At 34.6% G+C, this 25,249-nt stretch overlaps 3 protein-coding genes across 3 annotated transcripts; all 3 read left to right on the top strand.

Moving 5' to 3' along the window:
- Window positions 1-7,042: 7,042 nt before the first annotated feature.
- On the top strand, window positions 7,043-13,866 carry LOC124644800. Its single transcript, XM_047184378.1, has 5 exons — window positions 7,043-7,173; window positions 10,371-10,611; window positions 11,321-11,460; window positions 12,627-12,770; window positions 13,182-13,866. Exons 1-5 carry the CDS (start codon window positions 7,116-7,118, stop codon window positions 13,346-13,348), a joined length of 750 nt encoding a protein of 249 aa, XP_047040334.1. The 5' UTR covers window positions 7,043-7,115; the 3' UTR covers window positions 13,349-13,866.
- A 2,610-nt stretch (window positions 13,867-16,476) lies between these two features.
- On the top strand, window positions 16,477-18,829 carry LOC124644816. Its single transcript, XM_047184413.1, has 5 exons — window positions 16,477-16,585; window positions 16,999-17,242; window positions 17,582-17,715; window positions 18,053-18,193; window positions 18,678-18,829. Exons 1-5 carry the CDS (start codon window positions 16,477-16,479, stop codon window positions 18,827-18,829), a joined length of 780 nt encoding a protein of 259 aa, XP_047040369.1.
- Window positions 18,830-21,700: 2,871 nt separating this feature from the next.
- LOC124644823 (protein takeout-like) lies at window positions 21,701-25,135 on the top strand. Its single transcript, XM_047184424.1, has 6 exons — window positions 21,701-21,776; window positions 22,398-22,487; window positions 23,249-23,396; window positions 23,554-23,687; window positions 23,856-24,008; window positions 24,853-25,135. Exons 1-6 carry the CDS (start codon window positions 21,701-21,703, stop codon window positions 25,002-25,004), a joined length of 753 nt encoding a protein of 250 aa, XP_047040380.1. The 3' UTR covers window positions 25,005-25,135.
- Window positions 25,136-25,249: the final 114 nt, after the last annotated feature.

Here is a 25,249-nt window from a genome sequence, read left to right on the forward strand (position 1 = left end):
AGACTTTATACAAATTAGAAGAACCCTACGTAATTATTTTATTCAAGGCTAATCAGGGTATAAATAAAATTAATTTAATTGACATATAACAGGAGATTAATCAAGTAAAAATATTTATGTTTTTTATGAGACGCTTTTCTTAAAAGTTTCATACCTAAACGTCAGCTAATAAAGTAGCGATTGATGATCAATAAATCGATACAGTTATTATTTCTTTGCCTTTTGGATTGTGATTGAAGCGCCACCTAAGCGTTGTTTTAACGGTACAACTAAATGGAGACATACTTTACTTAACTAAGCAATTACTTTGGTCAATGTAACTTAATGCGGCTTAAGTAATCTAAGTAATAATGAAGTCTGGCCTGCCACCGACAGATGGCAGCAGTTGGTGGCAAGAGAAAAATGACTGAAAAAAAAAACAAGTATTTTAATGCAAACATTATTTATTTGCCTTAAATATAAAAGCAGATGATATTCTTTTAAGTTGAAATTATACGGACAAACAGCGGTCGAACTTATATCACTCCCCCTTTTTGTGCGAGGAGTTAAAATGAAATACTGAACTCGTAATAATTAGGCCGCGTTTTTTTTATTTTTGCTCGTACTTAATAATTTTAAAATTTCAGATCTACCTACTGCTCTATTTGTCTCAACAGACAAATAAAAAGTTACCTATATTTACAAAAGTTTCCTTATTTCGTAAACAAAGTTTGAAATGCTGTTGTTATTTAATGAATGTCCACCATAATCATCATTAGATATGTGTAAGTCATAATGAAACTGACAGTTTAGTTCTTAACTTTATTGTAGCAATAAAATGTCGGGTACCAAACCTATGTACATAAGTCAACTAAATGTAAACCTTTCGCGTTTATAATAGGATTCAGATTTCTGTGAAGATAGCAAAATTAACATTGATGTACGACTATAGGTATTGTCAATAATTTCGTCTAGACATTTAATTACTTTTTGTGCTGCTCATGGAGGTATCGATGAGCCGAAAATCGATCTCAGTGGCGTGCACTTGGAGAGGCCCATGTCCAGCAGTGGACTGATATAGGCTGATGATGATGATGATGATTTAATTACTTAACCTTACTCAATGAAGGCTTAGGTTGTTCAATTTATTCAGAACTGCTAATCAAATCACTCTGATTGTAAATAAATATTTTGAAATAAGTAAATGACTACTAAGCAAATATTCTATTACGTGTATTCAGAAAATAATTATAGGTGGTAAGTAGGTGTATGCCATTTTACTGTGACTTGAAAAATAAAATTGGTGAAGGGAGTAAAATATACATTTACTTCACACTAGCTTTTTCCGCGTTCCTTTCAGTAGTTTCGATGAATATTATTAGAGGTAAATGTAGGCATAGAATTGTCTTGTATGACGCTGTCAATTCTGAAATCGAAATATATTTTGAACTTGTACGAATAAAAACAAAATCTCAGTATGTGGAATCACCAACGAAATACATAAATTTCATAACGCGTGTCCAAACATTGTGCACGTCAACTCTGTTCAATGATCATGTCCGTTTTGTAAGAGGAAAACATATTATTACGACTTTTGTTTACGTTATGGTTACGTTTACTCTAGTTTCAAAAAGTCACGGCTACCGAAATGGCGGACGGATCTGTGAGAATTTTGAGTATATACGTCATAAAGATAAATCAAATTTTTTATGACGTGTTATCTGAGTGGCCGAGTTTATAAAGCATCGGTAAAGGTTTTTTTCCTCTACATAGATACCTAGTGCCTGTAGGATTATTTCAAAACAGTAAAAAATAATCAATGGGTTAAGATCGTAAAACAAACCATGTAAGTACTGATTTAATATTTGATGTTTTTCCTTTTTCCTGTAGGCACAGACACTTTCCTCGAACATACAACGTGTAGAGAATTACAAAAAAAAATTGAAATTCAATCTTCCTTCCTTACTAATTTTCATTGGAAACCCGTAATTTTCCTGCACACATTTGACAGAGACGTCAAAAGGTTTCACCATAGTATAATTTGAAGAGTATACCAGAGGTCGCTAGTTCCTGATAACGAAACGGTCAGGTCTTTTAATATCTTTCGTAAGTGATGTGCAGAAAGGAGGATGCATGCGCTTGCGACAACCGGATTTGTTTTCGTGTTAAGAATATTATTGTGAACTACGTGACCTTTGAAATGGCAACACTACGTAAAGACTTGATTAGGTATTGAGTTGATGGGTTCTAAGTATGCTGTGTTGTAGGGAAAATATTGTCTGCCTAAATTTTGATTGGAGGAAAAGTCGATGTGTACGTCATTGTTAAGTTTAGCGTATAGGTACTATTATTGGGATTCTTATAATTAGAAATATGTTGAATACTTTTAAAGCTTGCTACCTGAAAGTAGGATAGTTTTTCTTATTCTGAGCATATTCCCCTGAAATAAACAACAAAGAGGAAAGTTACACATTAATTACGGATTTGTATGCTTTGGTCATGAATAACACATGTCATTAGCTACTCTTAAAGAACGCTTGAAAGATAGTCGATACATGAAAGGGCTTATTGAAAGTAAATAGTACCTACTTTCAATTTTTATTAAGCACGAAAGAAAGGCTATAGTTTGCTCTTCTACTCATATATAAAATGTCGCACACAGACTTGTTACCAAAACAATCTGGTTTATAGGACACAAGCGCGCCGTTCAAAACTTGGTGAGCTAAGGCTCCTAACTCACGCATTTTCTTGTAAAAATAACTAGGCATAAATTGTAAGAACCCGTGTCGGATATTGCAGCACTTGAGCACGACTTACCAGTACTTGCTTCCCAATCTGTTTACGGTGAGATAACTGTTAACCGTTGTGTAAGAGTAATTGACCACAGCGGTCACAATTTATGCAATAGATCGCGGAACTGACTACCGATAGTGTTACGATTGATCGTAGTGTTACAGGACTAGCTATGAATGAGGCTGATGTTGCTTGAATGTTGTGAATCCGTGAGACCGAATTGAAGCTGAAGTTCAAAGCAGTTTCGCAGCCGAACAATTTGTTTATTAAAAACTACATTCTGCTCGCGTTTGTCTGCGTTATAAACGCAGTTTTATGAAAAGACAAAGAAATAATAAGCTGGTAAATGCTATACTGGCCTATCCAATTTAAACTTGAATGCCTACTTATAGGTATACCTGTGTCACAATTTATGTCTGCCAAAAAAACGCGAACAACTAGGTAGGTACAATTGAAATATGCTTGTGTAATATCACACTTATATTATAAGTAGTTTCGCATTTATAATTTTAGATAAGTAAGGATTGGAATAATTAATTGATGAGTTGACGTCGATCTGACGCATACGTAGCCATCCCGTAAATATTAAGTTCTGAAGAGAGGTAAAACTAAAAAAATAACTGATGGTTTTTCAGAAACAGAAATAAAATCGTTTCTGCGTAGATATAAAACAGTCATTTAGTCATAGTTCATTTGTATTCAGGCAGCAGCTAATTCTAATAACATGATGTTAGTAAGTTTAAAAAAAGCGGTAAGAAATTTTGCTATCCTTACTTCTTCAAAAATGCGGCTTTCGTGCCAGAACTGCTTAACCGAATTAAATGTTAATTACTCGGATAGTTTAGACTCTAGAGCCTGAGAAAGGGCATAGGCTACTTTTTTCCCTGGTGCGGGAAGAAGTTACACAGAGAAATATTCATTTTTCTATAAATAGACCAAATCTTTTGAATGAGCACGAGTATATTTCATGGTTCTGACTAAAAAGCTGATTGTTCTGAGTAAAGTTCCCGTAAAAAGTTATTCTTGATAAATTCATACGATTCACGCCACGATCGGATGCGGGCTCATAATAATACAAAGCCTACCTCGATTAAATATTCCTCATAATTACTATGCGTATAAGGCTTCTAACCATGCGACAGTAAATTAAAATATACATGTAAACATAACCATTTGCGTTCACATCATATCCGCAGCTAAACTAATTAGTAGTTAGGCGATGCTTGCATAAGGGAAGCCTCTTCTTCCTAGTTTTAATAGGCTGAATACCTTAGCTCAGCCATTGTTAATGGCAGCTTACGTTATAGTCCAGTAATGACACGATGCTCCTTGGAACCTCTATGGTGAGAAAAAAAAATATGATGTTCGAAATTTGAAAATGTTAGAGCAGCCATTTTTACTGGCAGTTTACATTATAGTCCAGTAATGTCACGATGGTTTTGGAACTTTTATGGTGAGAAAAAAAATATTCAAATTCATTTAATTCAATTGAGTTTGCTTACGTATGTTAGGTATTTCCAAAGTTTCTGAATCTTCGGAAGAGACTTGGGAATTTTCATTAATAAATTTATTTCCACGTTAAAAATGGTGAGTTGTTGTCAATTCGTTGTTATTCCTAAAAAGTCAAAGTATTACGAACTACTAATATCTACTGTTAAGAAAATATAACATCTGGTGTATCTGGCGCAGTTTCTTATATAATTTTTACAATGGCATGTCTATAACTGCCAAGATATAACAGATTCGGTAAGTTACATATATGTGTCTATAGCGTGATTATCCGCTACAGAATAATTATAAGCAAAGTCACGGTTAAATCTAGTAATTATGTTGGAAAGCAGATCTTTATATTTCCGCTAGTTATGTATGTTAGGATATCATGTCAGATTTTATCACATGCTTAATTGATGCTATGTATGTGGTACATAATAATAGATACCTAGATGTAGATGAGTGTCTTATTACGTACATTATGTACTAGCTTCTGTCATGCGATGGTGAGAATTTATCACCTACGCCCATAAAGAGCCTGGATAGAAAGCCTTCTTCAAAAATAACTTAACACTGAAAGAGTTTTCCAAATCGTCCCAGTATTTCCTGAAGTTAGCACATTTAAGCAAACCAAGAAACTCTTTAACTTTATAATATATATAACTATAGATGAACCTTCTTGCAACTCACTGCAACAAGTAATAAGTGCAGCAAAAGGAACATAAAGTTTTCATTTTCGATAATTACTTTGTTTACACTATGCCTTCGAGTAAACTGCAGACTAAAAAGTCGGTCAACTGACGGCCCGGTGGTGGGAAAAAAATGTTTTTGTAGAAAATCGTGAATTCAATCAAAGCTTTTAATCGTTTTGATACTTACCGGACAAATACCTAATCGTTGTTACGTGTATACTTCCATTCATCTTCGTACTGATTTACGAAGCCATACCAACATCGGCCGACTAAAAGTTTGTAGTGTACCCGTGCTCGTACTTTAAGATAGACTTGTAGCGATTATCTCGTCCAACAGCTCTGATAACTGACCTAACCTAACCAGACCTGAATCCAGACCAACGACTAACATTAAAAACCTTAGTTTTCCTCAAATGACATTTAACTGCATGATATAACATAGTTTGTGTTAAATTACTGACCTAATAGAAACGTGGTTAAGTTGGTAGCCATGACAGTATGGTAATATGAGACGATTAGGTACAAATTAAAGGCTGAGTAAATAAATATACCAGACCCGTGAGCAAAGGGCTGGCCTATACTTCGGCCAAAGAATATGCATTGCCATCCGGCGTGGCATTTTGGGCACGATCCCCGCTGACAGCGATGCGGATAAATATTTTGATACATAGTTTGAATTTTTTACCCCTTTTTTATTTTTGTAAATAGGTAAATGTAAATTAGGTTACTAGTAAATATTAAATTACCAGCTTTAATTATTATGTTAGATCATGTGGCGGTTAGTTCTGTAAAAAAGTATCCGTGAATCTTCACAAAACTTGCAAAGAAACCCAGTTAACAAAAATACCCGGTTCCTATAATCATGAAACGATTCGTTTTGCTAAGTTATAAAGCGTCAACCAATCAATTGTTTTTTTTTGTCTATGGAGACCAGTCTTAATTTAAAAACTATTTGGGTAGTTCCTATTTTAAGAGTTTTCAGGCCGTAAGATACTTATAGAAGTATAAAATATTATATTGGATATGGAATGTTAAAAGTATCGCAACTCAGTTGCATCTTTTGTTGATATTACGCATGAAGGTTTACCTGTTTATGAGATTTAATTTAATCTTTTAAAGCAACAATTCTTTTTTCATGTAGTCAAGGGCACTAAACCGGGTGTACCCGGTTTTCCTGTGGAAAGTTACGATTACGAATATTTAGACAGTACCGATATGACCATTAAAACATTAATTAATACCATTAATGTAGGAATGATGACTTTTCGGCAAAAAATGGTTTGTATCAAAGGTTTGTGTAAATTGATGGAAATCTCTTTAATGGAATGGAAATTTTGAAACCCACAAAGATAAACTTAACCTTCATTCTAAAGATAGACTTTGTTTGATGACGTTAATTTAAATAATAAAGTGACTTTAGTGAAATATCCATTCAGATAACGTATTCCAAATTGCAATATTTCTGAGAAAATATGAATAAAATTACGAAAATGATTAATTTACGATCCTATTCGTTAATCCAAGTACACTGCTAACTTGCAAGGAGAAATGTCATCATCTATTAAGGAGAAAATTGAAAAAGATTATGACGGTGATAAAGGCGTTAAATCTGGGATGATAGCTTGAACCATAATTTAGGCATCAAAGAATCACGAAATTGCTTGAACTGTCTTCTCCGGTATGGAAAATTTGCCTACCTCTATAAATAATTTATCTTTTCAATAGGCACCATGGTAATAATTCAGTGGGTACTTGAAGCAATTTTCAGTCGTCAAAACAAAGCGTTTTTCTTCCGAGACGTCACAGATTTTATCTCCTTTCGCGGGCAAAATATCTTATTTTGTTTTTAGTCTTCATAAACAAGTTTTTATTAGATTTTTAAATAAAATCTCAATAAAAAAACTGAGCACGTATTTTCGTAAATGAATGACAGGAAAATTTCAATTCATTCTCTTCTCATTATCATTCGTTTTTGAATGATTCCTCAATAAAAAAGTTCAGCCCGTATTTTCCCATTAGGCAAGCTTCAGACTTCGGGGCGGCGTTCGCGCCACTACAAATATGAGTTATTTCGGCGCTGGCGCACATTCGCGTGGCACTTGCCGTTGCAACCTCACCAATAACTGCACCCTGTACTATCGGTTATCGGACAAAGACATAATGAAAGTGCTGTACATTTTTTTGTTCTGTGTTGTCTGTGCTCAAGCTAAAGTGACGCGTAAGTGTTCTATTTTTCAATTTGGCGGGAATTGGACTAAGTTGGTTTTTGTAAATTGAGTTATTTAAGTTATACATAAATAGTTATTAGTTTTGTAGTTTTGATTTGAGTGATAGTGTAGTTAAGCACCGAATTAGTCTAGTGAGAGTTTTCGACAATAATGAATAATTTAATTAAAATTTCCAAGCAAGTGATTAATTATACATTTATTAGATCTGTCAAATAATATTGATAAGCATACGTTAGAATTGTTAACGTAATGAGTGCGTTAGTTCCGTAATTCTAACAGTTGTTATCTTACTAAGCCTTTCACATGTAATACTGTAACAGTGCCGGTTTCATTAATAATTGGATCACCATTTGTATTTAAGTATATATGAATTATTGTGTAAGAAGAGTAATGAGTAGTTATAACATTTAAGAATAGAGTTTTTTTTTGCAATATATTAGATGAAGCTGTTTCATAATTTGTACATAAACTATTTTAGATAAGCTAGTATATTCACAAATGGTCGCTATTCATTTTCCGGTGACACCGGCTTCCTACTGCAAAATCGTGAAGCCAAATACATTTATTGCAATTAGGTTAATATTTGCACTTTCAAGTCAAATTCTATCGGACAGCAGTGTTATGGAAAGATAAAAAAGAAACGGTGATGAACAAACTTCCCAGCAACACTACAATTACAATTAAATGAAAAAAGAAACATAAACAAAAGAACATTCACCTTTACACAAGGAAGTTGAGATTATCTTAAAATAGTCAACAGAAATAAAAGTTAGTCCTTGCAAAATAAGTAAAATGATTGTTTGTACAAAGATTCGATTACTATTTCGGGTTTTATATCCGTACAAAATTGTTTTGCTCTATTTATCAGCTTCGAGCCAAAGATTGCATTGTCGTTGTTACAACACTGTTTGTGAAAACTAGATTATATCAACAATAATCTATAGTACAATAGTTTGGTTTACAAGACTTGCAATCAGTTGCTAGATGAAGACCACGGTTTCACCTGCATTTTTTATAAAAAAGCTTTACATATTTTGCATAAAACCATCATCGAAAGTTAGAACTGTTTTCCTTAATTTCCATCTGTGTATATTGGTTCAGTCCAAATACTATACATACTATGGTTCAGTCAATTAATAAGGTTGTGTTACTAAATAAACATAAAAAGTTATTCTCAATTTCATAACAGTGACAAGGATATTTATTTGGTAAACTTTTAGTGGCAGCGACGTTATTTATTTACTTACCGGTATTTAAATGTCAAGCGGCCTAAAGGTAGACGTTGCGTATCTTTGTGTTAAGATATAGGCCCATGCGTATGCTAATCAATGATTTCGAAATGCATAATGATCTAATTGATTGCTTCATTTTCACTCTTTGGTAGGTCATAAATTCTAGGTTCTATGGAAATTATGAAAATAGGTTCTATCACGTTTTATGGAAATTAGAAAAAAAAACGATCGATATGTAGGTACTTTAGGAAAGAGGACTGGAATTTCTAGGTAATAAAAATTTACGACTGTGCTTGAATTACTTAAATATATTGAAAGATAGCACAAATATGTACACTCATAAAAATTGTAGTTAGCCTTGCATTTCGCACGCGCCTTTAACAGTTACGTCAATCCGTAAAAAGAAAAAGAAGATTGACAATAACAAAATACTCGAGTTACGTTTACTTATAAATATGTATAAAATTATTTCAATTATGCTCCACGAGTCGGGCTTATATTCACAATTCGGGAGAAAATTTAGAATACAGAAGCATATATTCTGAGAAATCGGTTTTTACGGGGAAAATCTTAACATAATATTTTTTAAACCCCGTAACAGCCCCATTGGTCTTATGGTCACAAGTGCGACTGTGTGAAGTGGCTTTCGAACCTTTCGAAAGTTTCATAAATTAGCCCGGAGTGTAGAGGTTGGTTAATAGATGTTACATGTCCTAGTCAAATTAGATTTAAATCTAATTTAACCACTGAATGGAAAGACATCTTAAAATTCAGGACGAAATAGGTGCGAAAGAACCTATTTTCCAAAAAATGGCGGGGAACACCTCGGAAAACAGCTGGAATTGCCTAAATATGCAAGGAAAACCTCGGAAAATAACTAGTTAACTACTAGTCTATAAATATATGATACGTTTTAATATCAAGGATAACCGACAAGTGGGCCAGTAACGTATATCAATCGTTACGTGCTAAGACATGTAAAGTATGCATTAAAGGCGTTATACATAATGTGTTGTAAAACAGACGTTATTGTCAGTAGTAATGTTTATATGGTAATATGTTTATTGCTTATATTGTTATTTGAATTTAAAGTATGTTTTGGTAGACCACACATGGCACAGTCATTTTGGATTTTTCCTTACCATGTCCATGTATATACATAGTAACACGTGCGTTTTCTATTTTTAGCTCATTTTATGCTTTTTTTGTAAGAAATAAACTGCTTTTGCGTTTTGTTCTAGTTGGTCTTGTAGGTAACCTCTAGTAAGCTGAGCCCTTCTTCGTCAAATCTTGCTTAATAAGATAAGAAATAAGAGTCTTTTCACTGTCATGTATATCGTCTATCAGTTGCGGATTGACTTTGAGGAGTTCCCAGCTAAGAAACAAATACATGAATCGATCATAAACAACGAATGCTTGTAATTTTCAACATGCAAGTACCATTTGCCTTATCGATATGAATTCATGCGTATAATCGCATGTATGAAACGGGCTTTACCCAAAGGAAATGCATCTAGCCCAAGGCTGAATCCGTTCACTTTGGCCCTTATTAAGTTTTGGGCAAACCTTACGATTAAATATTTGTCGCGAAGTCCGATGACAGGATATCACGGTCGGATGCGTTTGGAAATTACGTGTTTCTACGATTGCTAATGTTACGATGCTTGCTATTGTCTTAATTCTGTTTTTCCGTTACTAAGCCGGTATTATCTAATTTTGAAACGATTTTCCTCTTGAAGGATTGTTGACTCATGCAGTTATTTCGGCTTCTTTAAAATCAACACACATCGGTTAAGAAGCTACTTAAACTATATTTGGAATAGCGTTAACAATGATTTGATAGGTAAATACTACGCTATGGAATTCCAAAGACATACAGGATCTCGACCATTAAGTAAATACGCATATTAATTCAATTAACATTGAAATAAATTCTCACCTTTCTTACTTCACAGCGGACTACTTCCCATCATGCAAAAGGAGCGACCCTCAGATAGAGAAGTGCGTCCTGAACGGGCTAGAAGCTATGAGGCCGCACCTCAAAGAAGGTATACCTGAGGTGAACATCCCCGCACTGGATCCCTTCACCGTGCCAACGCTGAAGCTCGACAGAACTGCTCCCAATTTGAGGATAAAGGCCACTGTGAAGCAGGCGAAGGCCTACGGTGGCAGCGACTTCAAGATTGAAAAGCTCAAGTTAGCATCATTTTTAATACGCTTATATAAGATTCGCTTGCAAGAAAATCTTGTAATGTTAATTTGACTGCTTTCCCGGTCTTCGATTAGGATGACATTTTTCACGCGCTCAGTTTTAATGATAATTATATGACTAGCTAGGAAACGTTATTACAAATCCAATAAATCCAAGAAAGTTCGGTTTAATACATGCTAAACGTGTTTTTTAGTTTTGTAAACTATCAATTTTATAATCTTTTCATCCAGTCTTTCTGTAAGGGGAAACGGACTGCAACTTATACCGGTTGCAAAATAATATCATTGCGCATGGCTGTTAAATGCTGTAATACTACTTTTACATATGAGATAACATGTCTAGTTGACTTAAGTACGGAAACGATTTGAGTTAAATTATTGGCCGAATGGTTAATATTGCAGGATTGTAAACATATACTTTAAAATACCGTACGTCATTATCGTGAGGCTTTTTAATATCTCACTGTAGGTCACATGCCACTTCTCAAACTGTGAAGGAATCTTTTCATACTTTCGAAGCATCAACTTACTTCTCTTTTTTTTATTAAAAGCTTCAACGAAACAGAAGTACCTTCCACTTCTGAAGAATGACAAAGCTCAATCATCAAAGGACATGCACCCATATTACTTATAGTACATTAGAATCAATATAAAAATTTCGCTCAAACTAATGATCTCCTCCTGTACCTTCCAGGTTGAACCTTAACAACAAATACGCGGGCGAGATGAAGATCACGCTACCGAAGCTGATGGTGGTGGCCAACTATGACGTGCGCGGCTCCCGCCTGCTGGCTCTTGATATCAACGGCAAGGGACGCATCCGAGGAAACTTCAGTAAGTAGCCTGTGTTTATAATCTTGTTAGCTTAATCTAGACCTACTTTCTTGCTGCGGGATTGTTCGAAAGAGTTATCGGTTTTTAGTCAGTAAAAGTCTCACCGCTACTAACCCACAGCGGGCTACGACCCACAGCTAACACACATCATTTGATGATTTTTGGCGTTGTTAAAAAAATATCTACTTTCTTCGTAATAAGTAACTAAAAATATTTATGGTGGACGGTTTAAGAATATTATAAAAATACGTAGTTCGAAACCTACTCGAGCATGTGGAACTAAGTAGGAAATGTTTTTGGAGTTCTAAGTGCTAACTTTGATAAGATCAATAGTGATATTAATTTGGTTACGACATGGTGTCTTTATTGTATGAAAATGAATGAGCTCGATTAAGAATTAAATTAGGGGATTTTCCTCATAAATAAGGCAAACTGTGTCATTAATTGTAGTGACACAGCAAGTGCTTATGAAGATGGTCAAGTGATAGGTCTAACGAAAATCGAAGATGCAACAAACAGCTAATGCAATTATGAATGTGATGACTTTGCAAAAAATCTTTGAAGCCATTGAATATTAGAGCTACTTGAAAGGAATTGACATTTAAAGTCTGAAGTTCAATTAAAGTGACTTGTAACTGGGTAAACCACAATTAAATAAAGGTTTTTTTTTGTATTCTTATCTTCCTTATTGGATTTTAATTACGATTAATTTTATTTGAGCTGTAAGGATGTTGTTGCCTATTTACACAAATAAATAAATAACGCAGTGATGTAAGTAGGCTTTGTAATAGTCACTAGCAGACCTAGGCATCGATATTGCGAACTGCTTCGATACATTATTTAAAGCATTGCACAAGCACTGATGAAACAATTGGCAATAGAAATGTTCCAACGGAATTTAAATGAGAAGATAAAAGTAATATAAAATAGGAGGAATTAGGATTCATGGAAAATCTTCGGTATCTCACAATACACAATACCTACTTGAAAGTTACTCATGTCCAAGATATGGTACAAGTTATTGAAGAGTTACGTTGCAGTAAAAAACTAAAAACGTGCATTACCTATATCTTATTCATATAAAAGCAGGACATAATATGAAAGAAATGAAGAAAGAAACATATTCACGTAACGCATACTAATAAAGCAACATTTTTCCATTACAGCTGGCATCACAGTGGTAGCGAAGGGTTTCGCTAAGCCTATCAACAAGGAGAACGTGGAATACCTGCAGGTGGACAAGCTGGTCTCCAAGGTCAGGATTAACCACGCACAGATCGCCATTGATGAGACTGAGAGACCCGTTGCAGGTAAATATTATTTGTTTATGTACTATGAAATATTATATTTTTATAGTCATGCCCGAGCTAATTTAATTTTAGAAACTAATAGACCGATTGGGGATAGTGGACCTGCTGGCCCTATTAGTCAAATTATTTCAAATATTACATAGACCAAATAGTCTATTTATTTATATAATTTATTGATTAAGGCTTACTTTTTATCTGCGATGCTTGGATTAGTTTTTATATGACGGGGTTAGTTTATTTATACATAAAGAAATTGGACCTGGTTCTACAAACGTCCACTACTGGAGAAAGACCTCCCACAAGCTAGCAGAATTTACGCCTTCTCACCGCGCTGTAATGTGTCCAATTCTATACACCAAATATTTCTGTACTATGCAACATCAAAATAATCTTAATTCTTCTCCTCCACAGCGGCATCAGCAGCCTCATTCTTCAACGCGAGCCCCAACGTTGTCTTAGACATCTTGAACCCCCTCATCGAGGAGACCACAGCTGCCGTCATCAAGGCGTTCGTCAACAAGGTGCTGGGCAGCATACCTATCTCGGAGGTGTTGACTGATGATGTACCGGTGGCTTAGAGATAAGTTTGTACTGTAGGACTTATGTAGTGATTGGCTGAAGGGTTGTGTTAAAGTATTATGAAATTGTCAATGTATATAGATGTCCTTACTACTTTTTCTACGAGATTTTAATTCTTAACTTAAAAAGTTACTGGATGGAATTCGACAGTGGTAACCATTGTATTAATAAGTATTATTGAAAGTATCTGAACTGTTGAGTGATAATGGTTATTTGCTAGGTATGGTTATTTGCTAGATTTTACTTAGAATACAAGTTTCCATCCACAATATAGGCAATCTAAAATTTCCCTAACAGGGTAAGGCTGAATCTGGAATCGAATAATTGATGATAGGCCTTGTTTTATCACGGCTTACTTATTTTAAAAAATACCTGTGAAAAAAAAGTATCTGCCTATGTAGTAGTTTGTAACTTAAAAAAGCAAGTTATGCAACCCTTCTCACATAATATTAAGTTAGTTAAGTAACTGTAGGTAGAATATTTATTGATTACAAATATATATTGTCAACTTGTCAAGGACCAGAGTGCTTAGTGCGAGTTTTCGTGAATTTTTTTACGGACTCACATGAGAGCGCGTATACTAAGATTTGTATGCAGTGTTGCCAACTTAGTGGATTTTCCACTAATACTGGTGGTTTAAGTCCCCTATTTAGTGGCGAAATGTTGAAAGTACTGCGGGTCAAGTAGCGAAATGTAAGTTTTGTGGTACAACTTTAAGGAGTTACTATGGAGATTTGAAGTCTCACGGAATGTCAAAAAAGCATCTACAAAACAAAAAGGTGAACGACTACTATATAATTATATTAAGTACTCATTCATTGGTCAAATGCGTAACTAAACAATTTGTGAAACTACTACGCCGATTATAATTTGTGAAGGATTCGGATCGGGTCGGATGAATTGCTAAACAGATGTAATGCTTTGTCTGTTTTAATTTTCTATCGTTGCCGAGTTACATCTTTGGATGATTAAATTGTTTTAGGTTACAATAAAATATAAACAATATTTTTTTAGTGGTGAATTTGGTGATTTTAAGTGTGGGATAAATTTTTGTTAGTGGTTTTCTGGTGGTTTTAAAAGTTGACTCTGGTGGTAAGCTTCTACAACTGTTGGCAACACTGTTTGTATGGAACAAAAACAGGTTCCAATTTTTGACACTAGGTGGAGCTGTTTTTGTTCCATACAAATCTTAGTATACGCGCTCTCATGTGAGTCCGTAAAAAAATTCACGAAAACTCGCACTAAGCACTCAGTTGGTAAATAGTTGCGAGACCATGACGTTAATAATTAATGTTAAAATAGTTCTAGTTCGAACATTTTTGTGCAATATTTTTTGCTGTTGTTGAGCAGTAGCCATCTTGGATTTGGCAATTAAAGGACGGGAGAAGAAACGACAATTAAACAGGATGTCGCCAGATTCGACGTCAATTTTTTTGAATATATTTTTAAAGCTTTTAAAAAATCTATTACCTAATGTATATGTAACAAAAAACAAAACTGCAGGTAAAATTACTAAATACTAATGTTAAACTTAAACTAAAGAAGTAATTATTTATATTCATCAATAATTCAGCATTATAGTTCGGCCATTCAGAGAATGCGTTCCTGACACGTCGCGATTGAACTGACGACGTAACTTTGCAATGGCGTTGCAGTTACGATAAAAATATTTTTGCTGGTTGTTTACCGTTTTAACAATTGAGGAGCATTAAAACAACATTATTATATCAATAATCAATGAATGTTATTACGTCGTCAGTTCAATCGCGACGTGTCAGGAACGCATTCTCTGAATGGCCGAACTATAGTATCGTACCTGCTTGATTTGATCAAGGCTGTCAATTAAGTTAAGTTTGTAAATAAAACAAAAGAAAGAAGTGGAAATAATGCCTTTTATTTTGTCTTTCACATACCCAATATGTCAACATTGCATTTATATTAGGGCGTTTACAATTAAGTTATATGACAAAGATAACAGATATGTTATAGCTACCCAGCTGTCCCAAACATAGTTGGGAAAATACACAAGAAACCATACTATAATGTTTGCACAGCTACGGTGAACCCGGTTTCTAAAAAAAAATTCTCGTTTAAAATTATATAATAGAATAGTATGAAGTGGCTTGATTTTAACCAAACAAACATAAATATAAAAAATAAAAGAAAATGTGAATGCAAGTGACGTCACAGAACCTACCTAGTCAATAATAAGGATGTAAACACATCAACTGCAAGACAATCTCGAGTAAGGTTGAGGTCACACTGCAACTCTTTCCTCGTTTTATTTGCAGTAATGTACTGGCACTTCCTTATGCGATCTACATATGTGAATCAGGACTATAAATATAATTGTTGTTTTATTTGTTTTAATAATAAACGTTATTTGTTTTGTTAAACTGAGTAAGTATGTTTTTTATCGCAGTAACTCTAAAAATACCAATTGGTACATTTTTCCCTAAAAAATACGGATTCAATTTAGTGCAGACAACTTGCAGAAATACTTAGATTTAGTTTTCAAATTGTGAGAGACTGAAGGATTGAAATACCCTAATTTGGCTACTATGTGCGAGTCCCACATAACCACCTCGTTTTTCCCCGAGAGCGCTCGCGGCATGATGTGTGCGTAAGTATTTTCTATCATCATCATCATCATCATCATCAGCCTATCGCAGTCCACTGCTGGACCTCCAAGTATTTTCTTTGCTTCACAAAAAAAGGTACCTGCTATACCAAGTCAACATAATTATTAAATAATGAGGACAACAACAAGACAGGTCTGAATTATCACGTTGTACCTAGGATTACAATTTTGATAATACAGACATACAGAGAAATTAAGGTTCTCTTCTTCACACTTAACAAACAACATAGCCCAACTAACAACTAAATAGTTCACCAGCGTCAACCCATACTTTAACCGTGATTATTAAAATATCTAATCCATGCATGCAAGCATTTAAAATGTTTCTATAACTAGAAGATATTTGCAATGTAGCCCAAACGACCTTATTCGAGGTTTTGTCCACATAAGGCAACTTGATACACCATCGGAACTAAGTATTATAAGGGAGCTTTTTACACTTATTTTCTTAGATATAGTGAATATCTAGACTAAAGAGGTTGCAACATGAATTACATTAAGTTAATTTTGTTAGTGATATATTTTAACTGTGTGGTTGGTCGGCGTATTAGTAGAAATGGAACTGTTTATGATGATGAAAATAGTACTGAGATATGTGAGTTACTTTTATCATTATATTTGGTTTCACAATTTAATAAAAAATCGACTCATGAACTTTTTTATCTATCGCACTGACTTGAACCACGCGCCTTATTTGTCAAATTGCAAACTTACCCTTTGGGATCTTCTATGTAAGATAATACTGATAATAAGTAGAACACAAACTAATGGCAAAATCCTATAAAATATAATAAACGCGAAAGTTATCTCTTTCACGTAATATCTCCTGGATAGATCTTGATGACACTTGGTAGAATCACATAGGCTATTTATGTATATCTATATGCGGGAAGTAGTTCCCTCGGAATGAGGGTGAAACCGCACGCGGAATTTACTGTAAATATAGGAATTAGGGCTCAAGAAATATCACAAACCTGAAGAAGTTTTTTTTTTATCAAATTATTGCAGCAAAATCAATATGCCACTACTCTGACCCCGATATCGCGAACTGCATCCAACGCGTGGCCGAACAAGCGAGGCACCTCCTCGCGCAAGGAGTGCCCTCCCTGAACATCCAGCCGCTGGAGCCGCTGAAGGTGCCCAGCATCAGGCTGCGGCAGCACAACATGCCTAAGAACAGCTTCAAGTATGATGCTTGGCTCTCCGATGTAGCGCTTGAGGGTCTTACCAATTATAGCTTTAACAAGTTGGAGTAAGTATCGAACATGTCTTTTGTTAATTTCTCTAGATTACTAGCAATAGCGTATTTAGATAGTCGTATCTATTCTAATATAATAAACTCAACTCCAGAACCGATTTAAAAATTCTTTCACTGATACGGGCAGAAGTTTACCGCCGGATGTGAGTGTAGCCGCGGTAAATAACTAGTATACAATATAGATGCTATTACAAAACCTTTGGTGAAAGTCATGAACACATATACATCCATTCATTGATATCGAAAATGAGTTACAAAACTCAGAAGTTAAGCGTTGTAGAATTATACTTTATCGTTTTTGGAATCTTCCAACATAATTTTCATTTATTGCAGCGTATATCCAGAGGAGTTGAAAGTGACAGCTAACATCAGTTTGCCACACTTGATGATGTCGGGTGACTACGTGGTGCTCGGAGACTTCCAGATGTTACCCGTTGAGTCTACCGGCAAGATGGCTGCCAACTTCAGTAAGTATACTAGTTTGTTTACGATATAGATAGCGCATGAAGTCATAAGGATCCATTTTATAATTGCATGTATTATGCGACTTTTATTTCCGCTCAGCACACAGCAAACTTATCGTCAGCAGATAGTTTGATTGGGCACATAAACGAAGTGCGCACTGCATATCATTGGACCAACTATCGTTAGACAGTTTGGTTTCACATGCGAAGGTTCTAACTAAAGCCTTTAATAGGTTACTTTGTTCACGAGAAAATAAGACAGGCGCATAGGAAAGGCATAAGATTTTTTTTCCACAGACAAAGACATAAATTATAATGGATACATTTCTATGTTTCTTAGCACAATGTACGGCAGCTTTAGAAGCATTCGGAGCGAGAGTGCACAAGAGGATGTTGATCAAAGATGCAAATGTGCACCTGAGATGCACCGGGCCTTTAGATGCAAACCTCATGGAAGCACACTCTACTACTGGGGAAATGGGTAAGAAATACTTACTACTAGTTTCAGTCAATATTGGCATCTACGAAGATGTTCGATTGCTCCATCTTTCTTTGTTAACTTAACCTAAATGTATTTTAGTATCAAATATGGCCTTTTGTTTTCACAATGTATCGTTAAAGTAAGCTTACGATTTCAGACCACCTTAGTTTAAGTATGTAGTAAATGCTACATTACTGTTATAATTGTCAGTTGCGTTAGTTTAAGATAAATAGCCATTTAGCCTAATGCTAGCAAATACAGATTAACGGCGCTTTCACAATAGCATATTTTCTGGACGATTTTTCCCATGTGGTGTGAATTTTTAAACGATTGATAACCATCGTTTCAAATTAAGACAGCTACAGGATTTTTGCCCCTTGGAAGCCATGAAAAAACTGAGCGAAAAATTGCTGGCATGAAAGCTCTGTAAGTTTCTACTTCTAAGTAAGTTGAGATCTTGATAATAATTTATGCTGGTTTCCAGAAATGATAACGGACCACATAGCACAAATGCACTCGATGGAGATAGCTAAAGAGGTGCAGCCTGCCGTGGAGACAGCTCTCGCGATGGTGCTGGAAGATATCGCCAACAAGTTCCTCAGGCATATTCCACCAGACATGGTCTTCGCTAACTAGGAACTGAAGTTTATATTACACCATCTAACTAATGTCTCCACAAGGAATCGAAATTTAGTAGGTTATCGGCTATCGGGAAAAGACCGAAGTGCTACTCTTAGTTTTATCCTAATATTAGTTTATACACTATTTATTATTTATTTTAATTTATTGAACCACTAAATATGATAACTAGTCTAGTAGAGTTTATAGTTAGTGTGAGTTTGAATGTGTAGTGTATTTATTATTATGTAAGTAGACCGAGGAAGTACATAGTTTGCAAAAATTACATAAGTAAGTTATTTGTTGTAGTTAATTTAATTATGTATGTCTATTGTTGTGATTATTATTTACTAAAGTATAACACTTTATTATTAAATTATACCTATTTATTTTTGATGACAACATCAATGCGCCGTACTTCATTTATGATTATTTACTTCCGAGCATCAAGTAAAATAATGTACGTAACTATTTAGTATTTTCGGAATAGTGTAATGATGATTGTGATGAAATTGATGATGAATAAAATTATAATTTACACATGTTACCTTTTTATTACTCAAAGATTAATTACAAAGTATGGTTGTAACAGTTAATGTTAAGAATGGGTTCTACGTGTCTTCACGTTCTAATAAACATTTAGTTGAAACTTGAAAATTCGGTGTTGTACCTCTTTTCCATCTGGTAAAAAAGAACGGATGTAGTTTCGTGATTGTGTACTACATTGGATCATAACTGATAGTTTTTGCATTATGATTATGGCTCTTGGAAAAGCAAGGAAATTAAGTAACAAAATGTCTAAATAACTATGTCTAAATCCTTACCTACTAATATTAGCTATAAATACGAGAGTAAATCTGTCTTGAAATCTTTGATACAAGATACTGTAAAGCTTGAGATACTTACTATTTTTCCCTTAAGACATGGGTGGAACTGAATACTGTAAAGAAATCAAGATTTTTTCATACTTGGTCTTGCCAACATAGAAAAAATATATATGACATCTATAAATGAAAAAGACTTGCATTCACTTTGACAACTTAGTTATTGCATCGTCTGAAAAGTTCACCAGTCCGATTACTAGATTTGACGCAATGTAAGCTATTGTTAATGCTTAGAGAATATATGTCATACTAGTCATTGCAAATATGTTGTAAAACTACAAATCAAAAGTTAACATTACAATTACATACTTAATTTATTGTCTAACTAGCTACCGCCAGCGGCTTTACCACCGTCCCATGGGAACTTCTCTAGCTATTGAAATAAAAAGTAACATAATTATGGCTTTCCGCGTTAAATGGGCTATCTGACACTGAATGAATTTTACAATTCAGACCAGTAGTCCCTGATATAAGCACGTTCAAAGAAAACAAACTCTTCAGTTTATTAACATGACTAGGTATTGACTTTGGTTCCGAAAAAAAGTGCATCTTTAGATCGTGCCATTTTAATCTGCACTTAATTCAATTTCAATTACGTCTGACATTTATCTATGAATGCTGCTGAGGTTTCTTCAACAAAAAGGCTGTTGTGCAACGTGCCTAAAGTATGCCAATATGACTGGGCCACGCGGTCAGGCCTGCCACTAATTACGTCACAATCACTTACAACATTATCATGACAACCAGCTAATTTAATATTAACTTTATTTCTATTGTAGTAGGGTTGAAAGTAAAGCGGTTGTGTCAGAGGTTTTTAGGTCAAAGGCCTGTCGTGATGACGCTAAAATGCAAGTTGCATTGTCACATAGTTTTGCTTTTGTTTTGTCACTGGTGATGTGAATTATTTAATGTTTAATTAGGTTTCATTTTCCTAAAAAGTTGCAATATTCATTAAAATATAGTAAGTTAAGTAACTAAGTTGTCGACTCTCTTACACTGTTAAAAGTCAACGAATACACTGCAATTGAATACATGAAAACAATGTTTGACATGTATAATTCCCCATCAAACTAGCACATAAAACTGTGGTCCCATTTAGGCACAGGATGCAACATGACCAATGAACCCATTAACATTTTCATACTAAGCAAAGTCAAAACTGTCCTGTGTGTTAGTATGCCGCAATGTGACATTGTCTTAACGATCTATTGATTGATCGTTTTAGATCACTATCAGTTCTCCTACCATAGCTTGCCTTATCTCTGTCGTCATAAAGGGAAGATAACGTCACTCAGTTTATGTGTCTGAACAGTGAAAGCAAAAGTACACGACATTGCAGAATCTTAGAGCGCCTTTATGATGATTCTAACTTCCTTACGTGGTTTTACCTGCATCATGGGGTAACTGCCTCCCGCAACTTGATAAAATATACCTTTAACAGCCAGTTTCTTCATCAAAAGTTAAAGCCAAAGTAAAAGTCAAAGTAATGTCTAAAGTAAAAGTAACGGTTAAATTAAATTTTTCTATGAATTTTGCTGTCACTTTAGCCTTGAAAAAACGAATTTGACCGTTACTTTAACTTTAGACATTACTTTAACTTTAACTTTTGATGAAGAAACTGGCCGTAAGTATGTTACTCTGGTGTATAAATTATATTACTGAAGATTCATAAAGATCTGTTCAGTAATTTTACGCAAAAGTAACAAACAACCACACATACTAACTTTCATGGTTACAATTTTTATTGTCATGAGACCTATGTTTTCATTTATACATCTGTGTATTGGAATAGAACAGAGAGTATTTAGTACAAACTGATTAAAAGTAAGTATTGCTTAATATTTCTTATGAGTACAATCAATCTCATCTGTAATGATGTTGTAAATGATCATACGTTATCTTCCAAAGAGATGTCGATAATATAATAGTAATATGCTATCATCACGTCCCCATTAATATTTAAATAAGAGCTAAAAGATTATTCTTGCACTATTTAGTTAAGAAAATGAAGATGTGGTCGGGGTTACTCTGTTTGGTGTTGGTGCCTTTAGTTGCTGGGTTTGACAAGTTCTTTATCAATTGTAAGTAATTTTCTTCTTTATTTATTTTTTGCTGAGTACGGCAACTATGAATGAGAATCAAAATTAAAAAAAAATGTCTGTCTTTTTTACTCAGCGTAAATTATAAATGCTTACGTTAAAAGTTTAATAAAGAAAATACAAATCGGTAGCATTATTATTCGATAGTTGTTTAGTAGTGCTCGTGGAATAACAATAGCTTTAATAGTTAAACGGCCAGTTTCTTCATCAAAAGTTAAAGTTAAAGTAATGTCTAAAGTAAAAGTAACGGTCAAATACGTTTTTTCAAGGCTAAAGTGACAGCAAAACTAATAGAAAAATTGAATTTGACCATTACTTTTACTTTAGACATTACTTTGACTTTTACTTTGGCTTTAACTTTTGATGAAGAAACTGGCTGTTAGTCACATTTTGTTTGTAAATAAAAAGCTAAAACGACTGTCGTCCGGAGGAAAATTGAGGAACTAAATATTTTTAATGTAATGTCAACGGCACTATTGCCGCGTCTATCGGACTTGAGTCGTGGCGGGGATTCTTGATTGATACTTTCCTAGGCTTTTTTCGCAATATACCATGAGCCTATCAAAATGCTTTGCTAATGAAATCCTATGACATTAATTGTAGTTGGTGGCTTCGTGTGTCCTAGAGAAGAGAAAGCGTTGGGCAAGTGTCTGCGAGATGCCTTGAACGCCTACATACCACAGCTAGCAACAGGTAAGACTGTGATTGGTTTATGTTTTTGCACTTGCGTCATTTTTAAACTCAAGTTAGCTATTTTTAAAGAAAGCACAGTTTTATGTTTGCTTCTACATAATATAAACAAAATACAAACCTATTCCTTTTTCTTAAAAAAGTCGGTTAACAAAATAAATCAAGCTGAAATATTCTACAAAAAAAAATTGGTAGAAGTGTCATTTGTGGGTGCATGTCTTGTATCCAACGGTATTGACATTATATTAAGGCGAGGAATTGGTCAACAATAATTCCATACCGGCACGCGCATCTAAGGCGCCAAAAGGGGTCGGAGCGTCTGAGCGGGGCGAGGATAACAATACGCGCGCTAGCTTATAACTAAAAGTCGTAAGTGACAAAATGGTTTTGTAATTTTATTATTTAGAAATGATAATTTGATAAAAAATCCTTCTACAATTTCAAAGAGAGATATGTATATACTCAACTACTAAAAAAGTTTAGAGGCTTAAATCGGTCCCGTTTGCCCATAATATGTGAATCTCTTTTTAAAAAGAGGTATGTTTGATATATTTTTCTCTGTTATAAAAGTTACCTAATCATGTTTCTACGTCTAACAAAATAAGGTTTATATCATGAACTTCCAGGTAACCAAGTTGCATTTTGATCCGTTTTGTATTTACTGAGAAAAATTGAGATCCTTGGCGCCAAAAATTCCAATTCGTCCTCTTAATGTATGCATTTTTAAAACACATACTTTAATTATCAACTGTTTTTACCTTTAGGAGTGCCAGAATACGGAGTGCCACCATGCGAGCCTATGGTAGTGCCTGCTCTATCTATCCAGCAGTCCACGGGACCCATCTCTGTCAAGTCCAGCTATTCTGACGTCACCGTCAGGGGCCCGTCTTCTATGCGGGTGAAGGATGTTGAGTGAGTATGCATGTTTTTTACGGAGCAATACAGGGTGACTAAAGCTTTCTTAGATTATCTTCGTAATATTTATCTTCTACAAGTTACTACATCATTCTTTCCAATTGTTTTGACAGTAGATAATACCCATACATGTTTTATCGTGGTTTTGTTTCAGCGTGGATTCACATCAGCACCGAGTGGTCGCGAGGTTGTACATCCCTGAGCTGAGGATGAAGGGTCACTACAGGCTCGAGGGCAATCTGCTGATGTTACCTATTGATGGAGAGGGCCAGTTCTCTGCCAAATACGGTAAATTCATCATAGCTTTTATCTCGGTTCACGACAACACCAATAATAGCGACAATGTGTCCTAAGACTTTTTACACTCAGCTTTTCACGAGAGCAGAAATTCGTCAAATATGCCTTCAAGAATATCATTAGTCGGACTTTGAAGATAACGTATTTCCTTATCCACAGGTGAAATAGACGCAACGGTGACCATAGTGCTGGGTCGTCAGCCGCGTCATAATGACGTGGACTCCCTCAAGTGCAAAGAGTTGGATGTCTCCTTCCACGTCGGGTACGCCTCCATGAAGCTTGAGAACCTGTTCGGCGATGATGGCGATTTGAGTAAGTACAATTTTTTTTCTGGGTCATTTACCATTTTAACTGGTATTCTGAAACCTAGAATATAATAAATACTTGACAAAAAAATTTACCTTCGTCTATAAGGTCTTTGAAAAGTTCAGATCCTACAAGTATGTTATTGTTTAATCCCCCACATCAAAATACATAGGTTTTAATTGTTACCAATAATTAAGTTAAGTTCTTGTCTAAACCCATAGATATGTATCCCATAATTAACAGATGTACGAGTATTCAAAAACTACAATGAATATAACCATTCAGTCATTCGAGACATCTTAGAGGTAATTAAGTTAACAACCTTGTATTTAACAGACCAACTCATACGTGTGAAATTGATGTTACGTTATATAAGAGGTTAAGAAATAATACTCTTAAAGGAATTAACAATGTAGCAACGAGTCGAATTAACATTTCTTCATAAATGTTATATTCTGCTGCAATAGCTCTGTGTTCGCTAATTCTTCGAAAATAAACTGTCGAGTCATTCATAAAACTAGATCAGTAACATCCTCCTTTAATTTTCGAAAAGGATATGTTGAAAACTTTTTAGAGTGAGGTCAACTTTTAAGTGTAATTTCTCAATAGCAACATTACATATGGAAATAGTAACACCTTGTAGGTAAAAGGGGCTTTAACTTCACTGTTATGTGTGCGAATGGTTGCAAAGTAATACATGAGGCTGAGTGTTGCAAAGTTTACATACATGAGGTGTAAGAAAATCAACAAAATGTGGTTATATGTATATTGCATATCGCTGAAGAGAGCACCATTTATCTGTACATATATGAATGACCCTTATAATGAATGAACTTTATTCGGTTTCCAGGCAACACAATGAACCAGTTCCTCAATGACAATTGGCAGAAACTACTGGAAGAGCTGCAGACTCCAATGGAAGACGCTCTGAGAGACTTCTTGAAGCCGCTCGCTGACCACGCATTCTCTACACTCAATGCTGACGATATTCTGTCTCAGTAGTTGCTAGATAAGTAGAATTTGGAAGCCCGAGGTAGTTAACTAGTCAGAAATAAAACGCAATGATTTGGGATATTCAAAGAATAGGAAATGAAATTTTCATTATCTTAAGATATTCTTGAAAATTACTTAGGGCTTCCAAAACAGATAAGAGCGAGTGTTGATTTTAATTTAATTTATAGTTAATAATAATAATTTATTTTTGTTTTACTTATTTTGTTTTATTACCTCTTCATAGTCCTTCTTTT

The sequence above is a fragment of the Helicoverpa zea genome, chromosome 2, assembly GCF_022581195.2.
Source record: "Helicoverpa zea isolate HzStark_Cry1AcR chromosome 2, ilHelZeax1.1, whole genome shotgun sequence".
Lineage (NCBI taxonomy): Eukaryota > Metazoa > Arthropoda > Insecta > Lepidoptera > Noctuidae > Helicoverpa > Helicoverpa zea.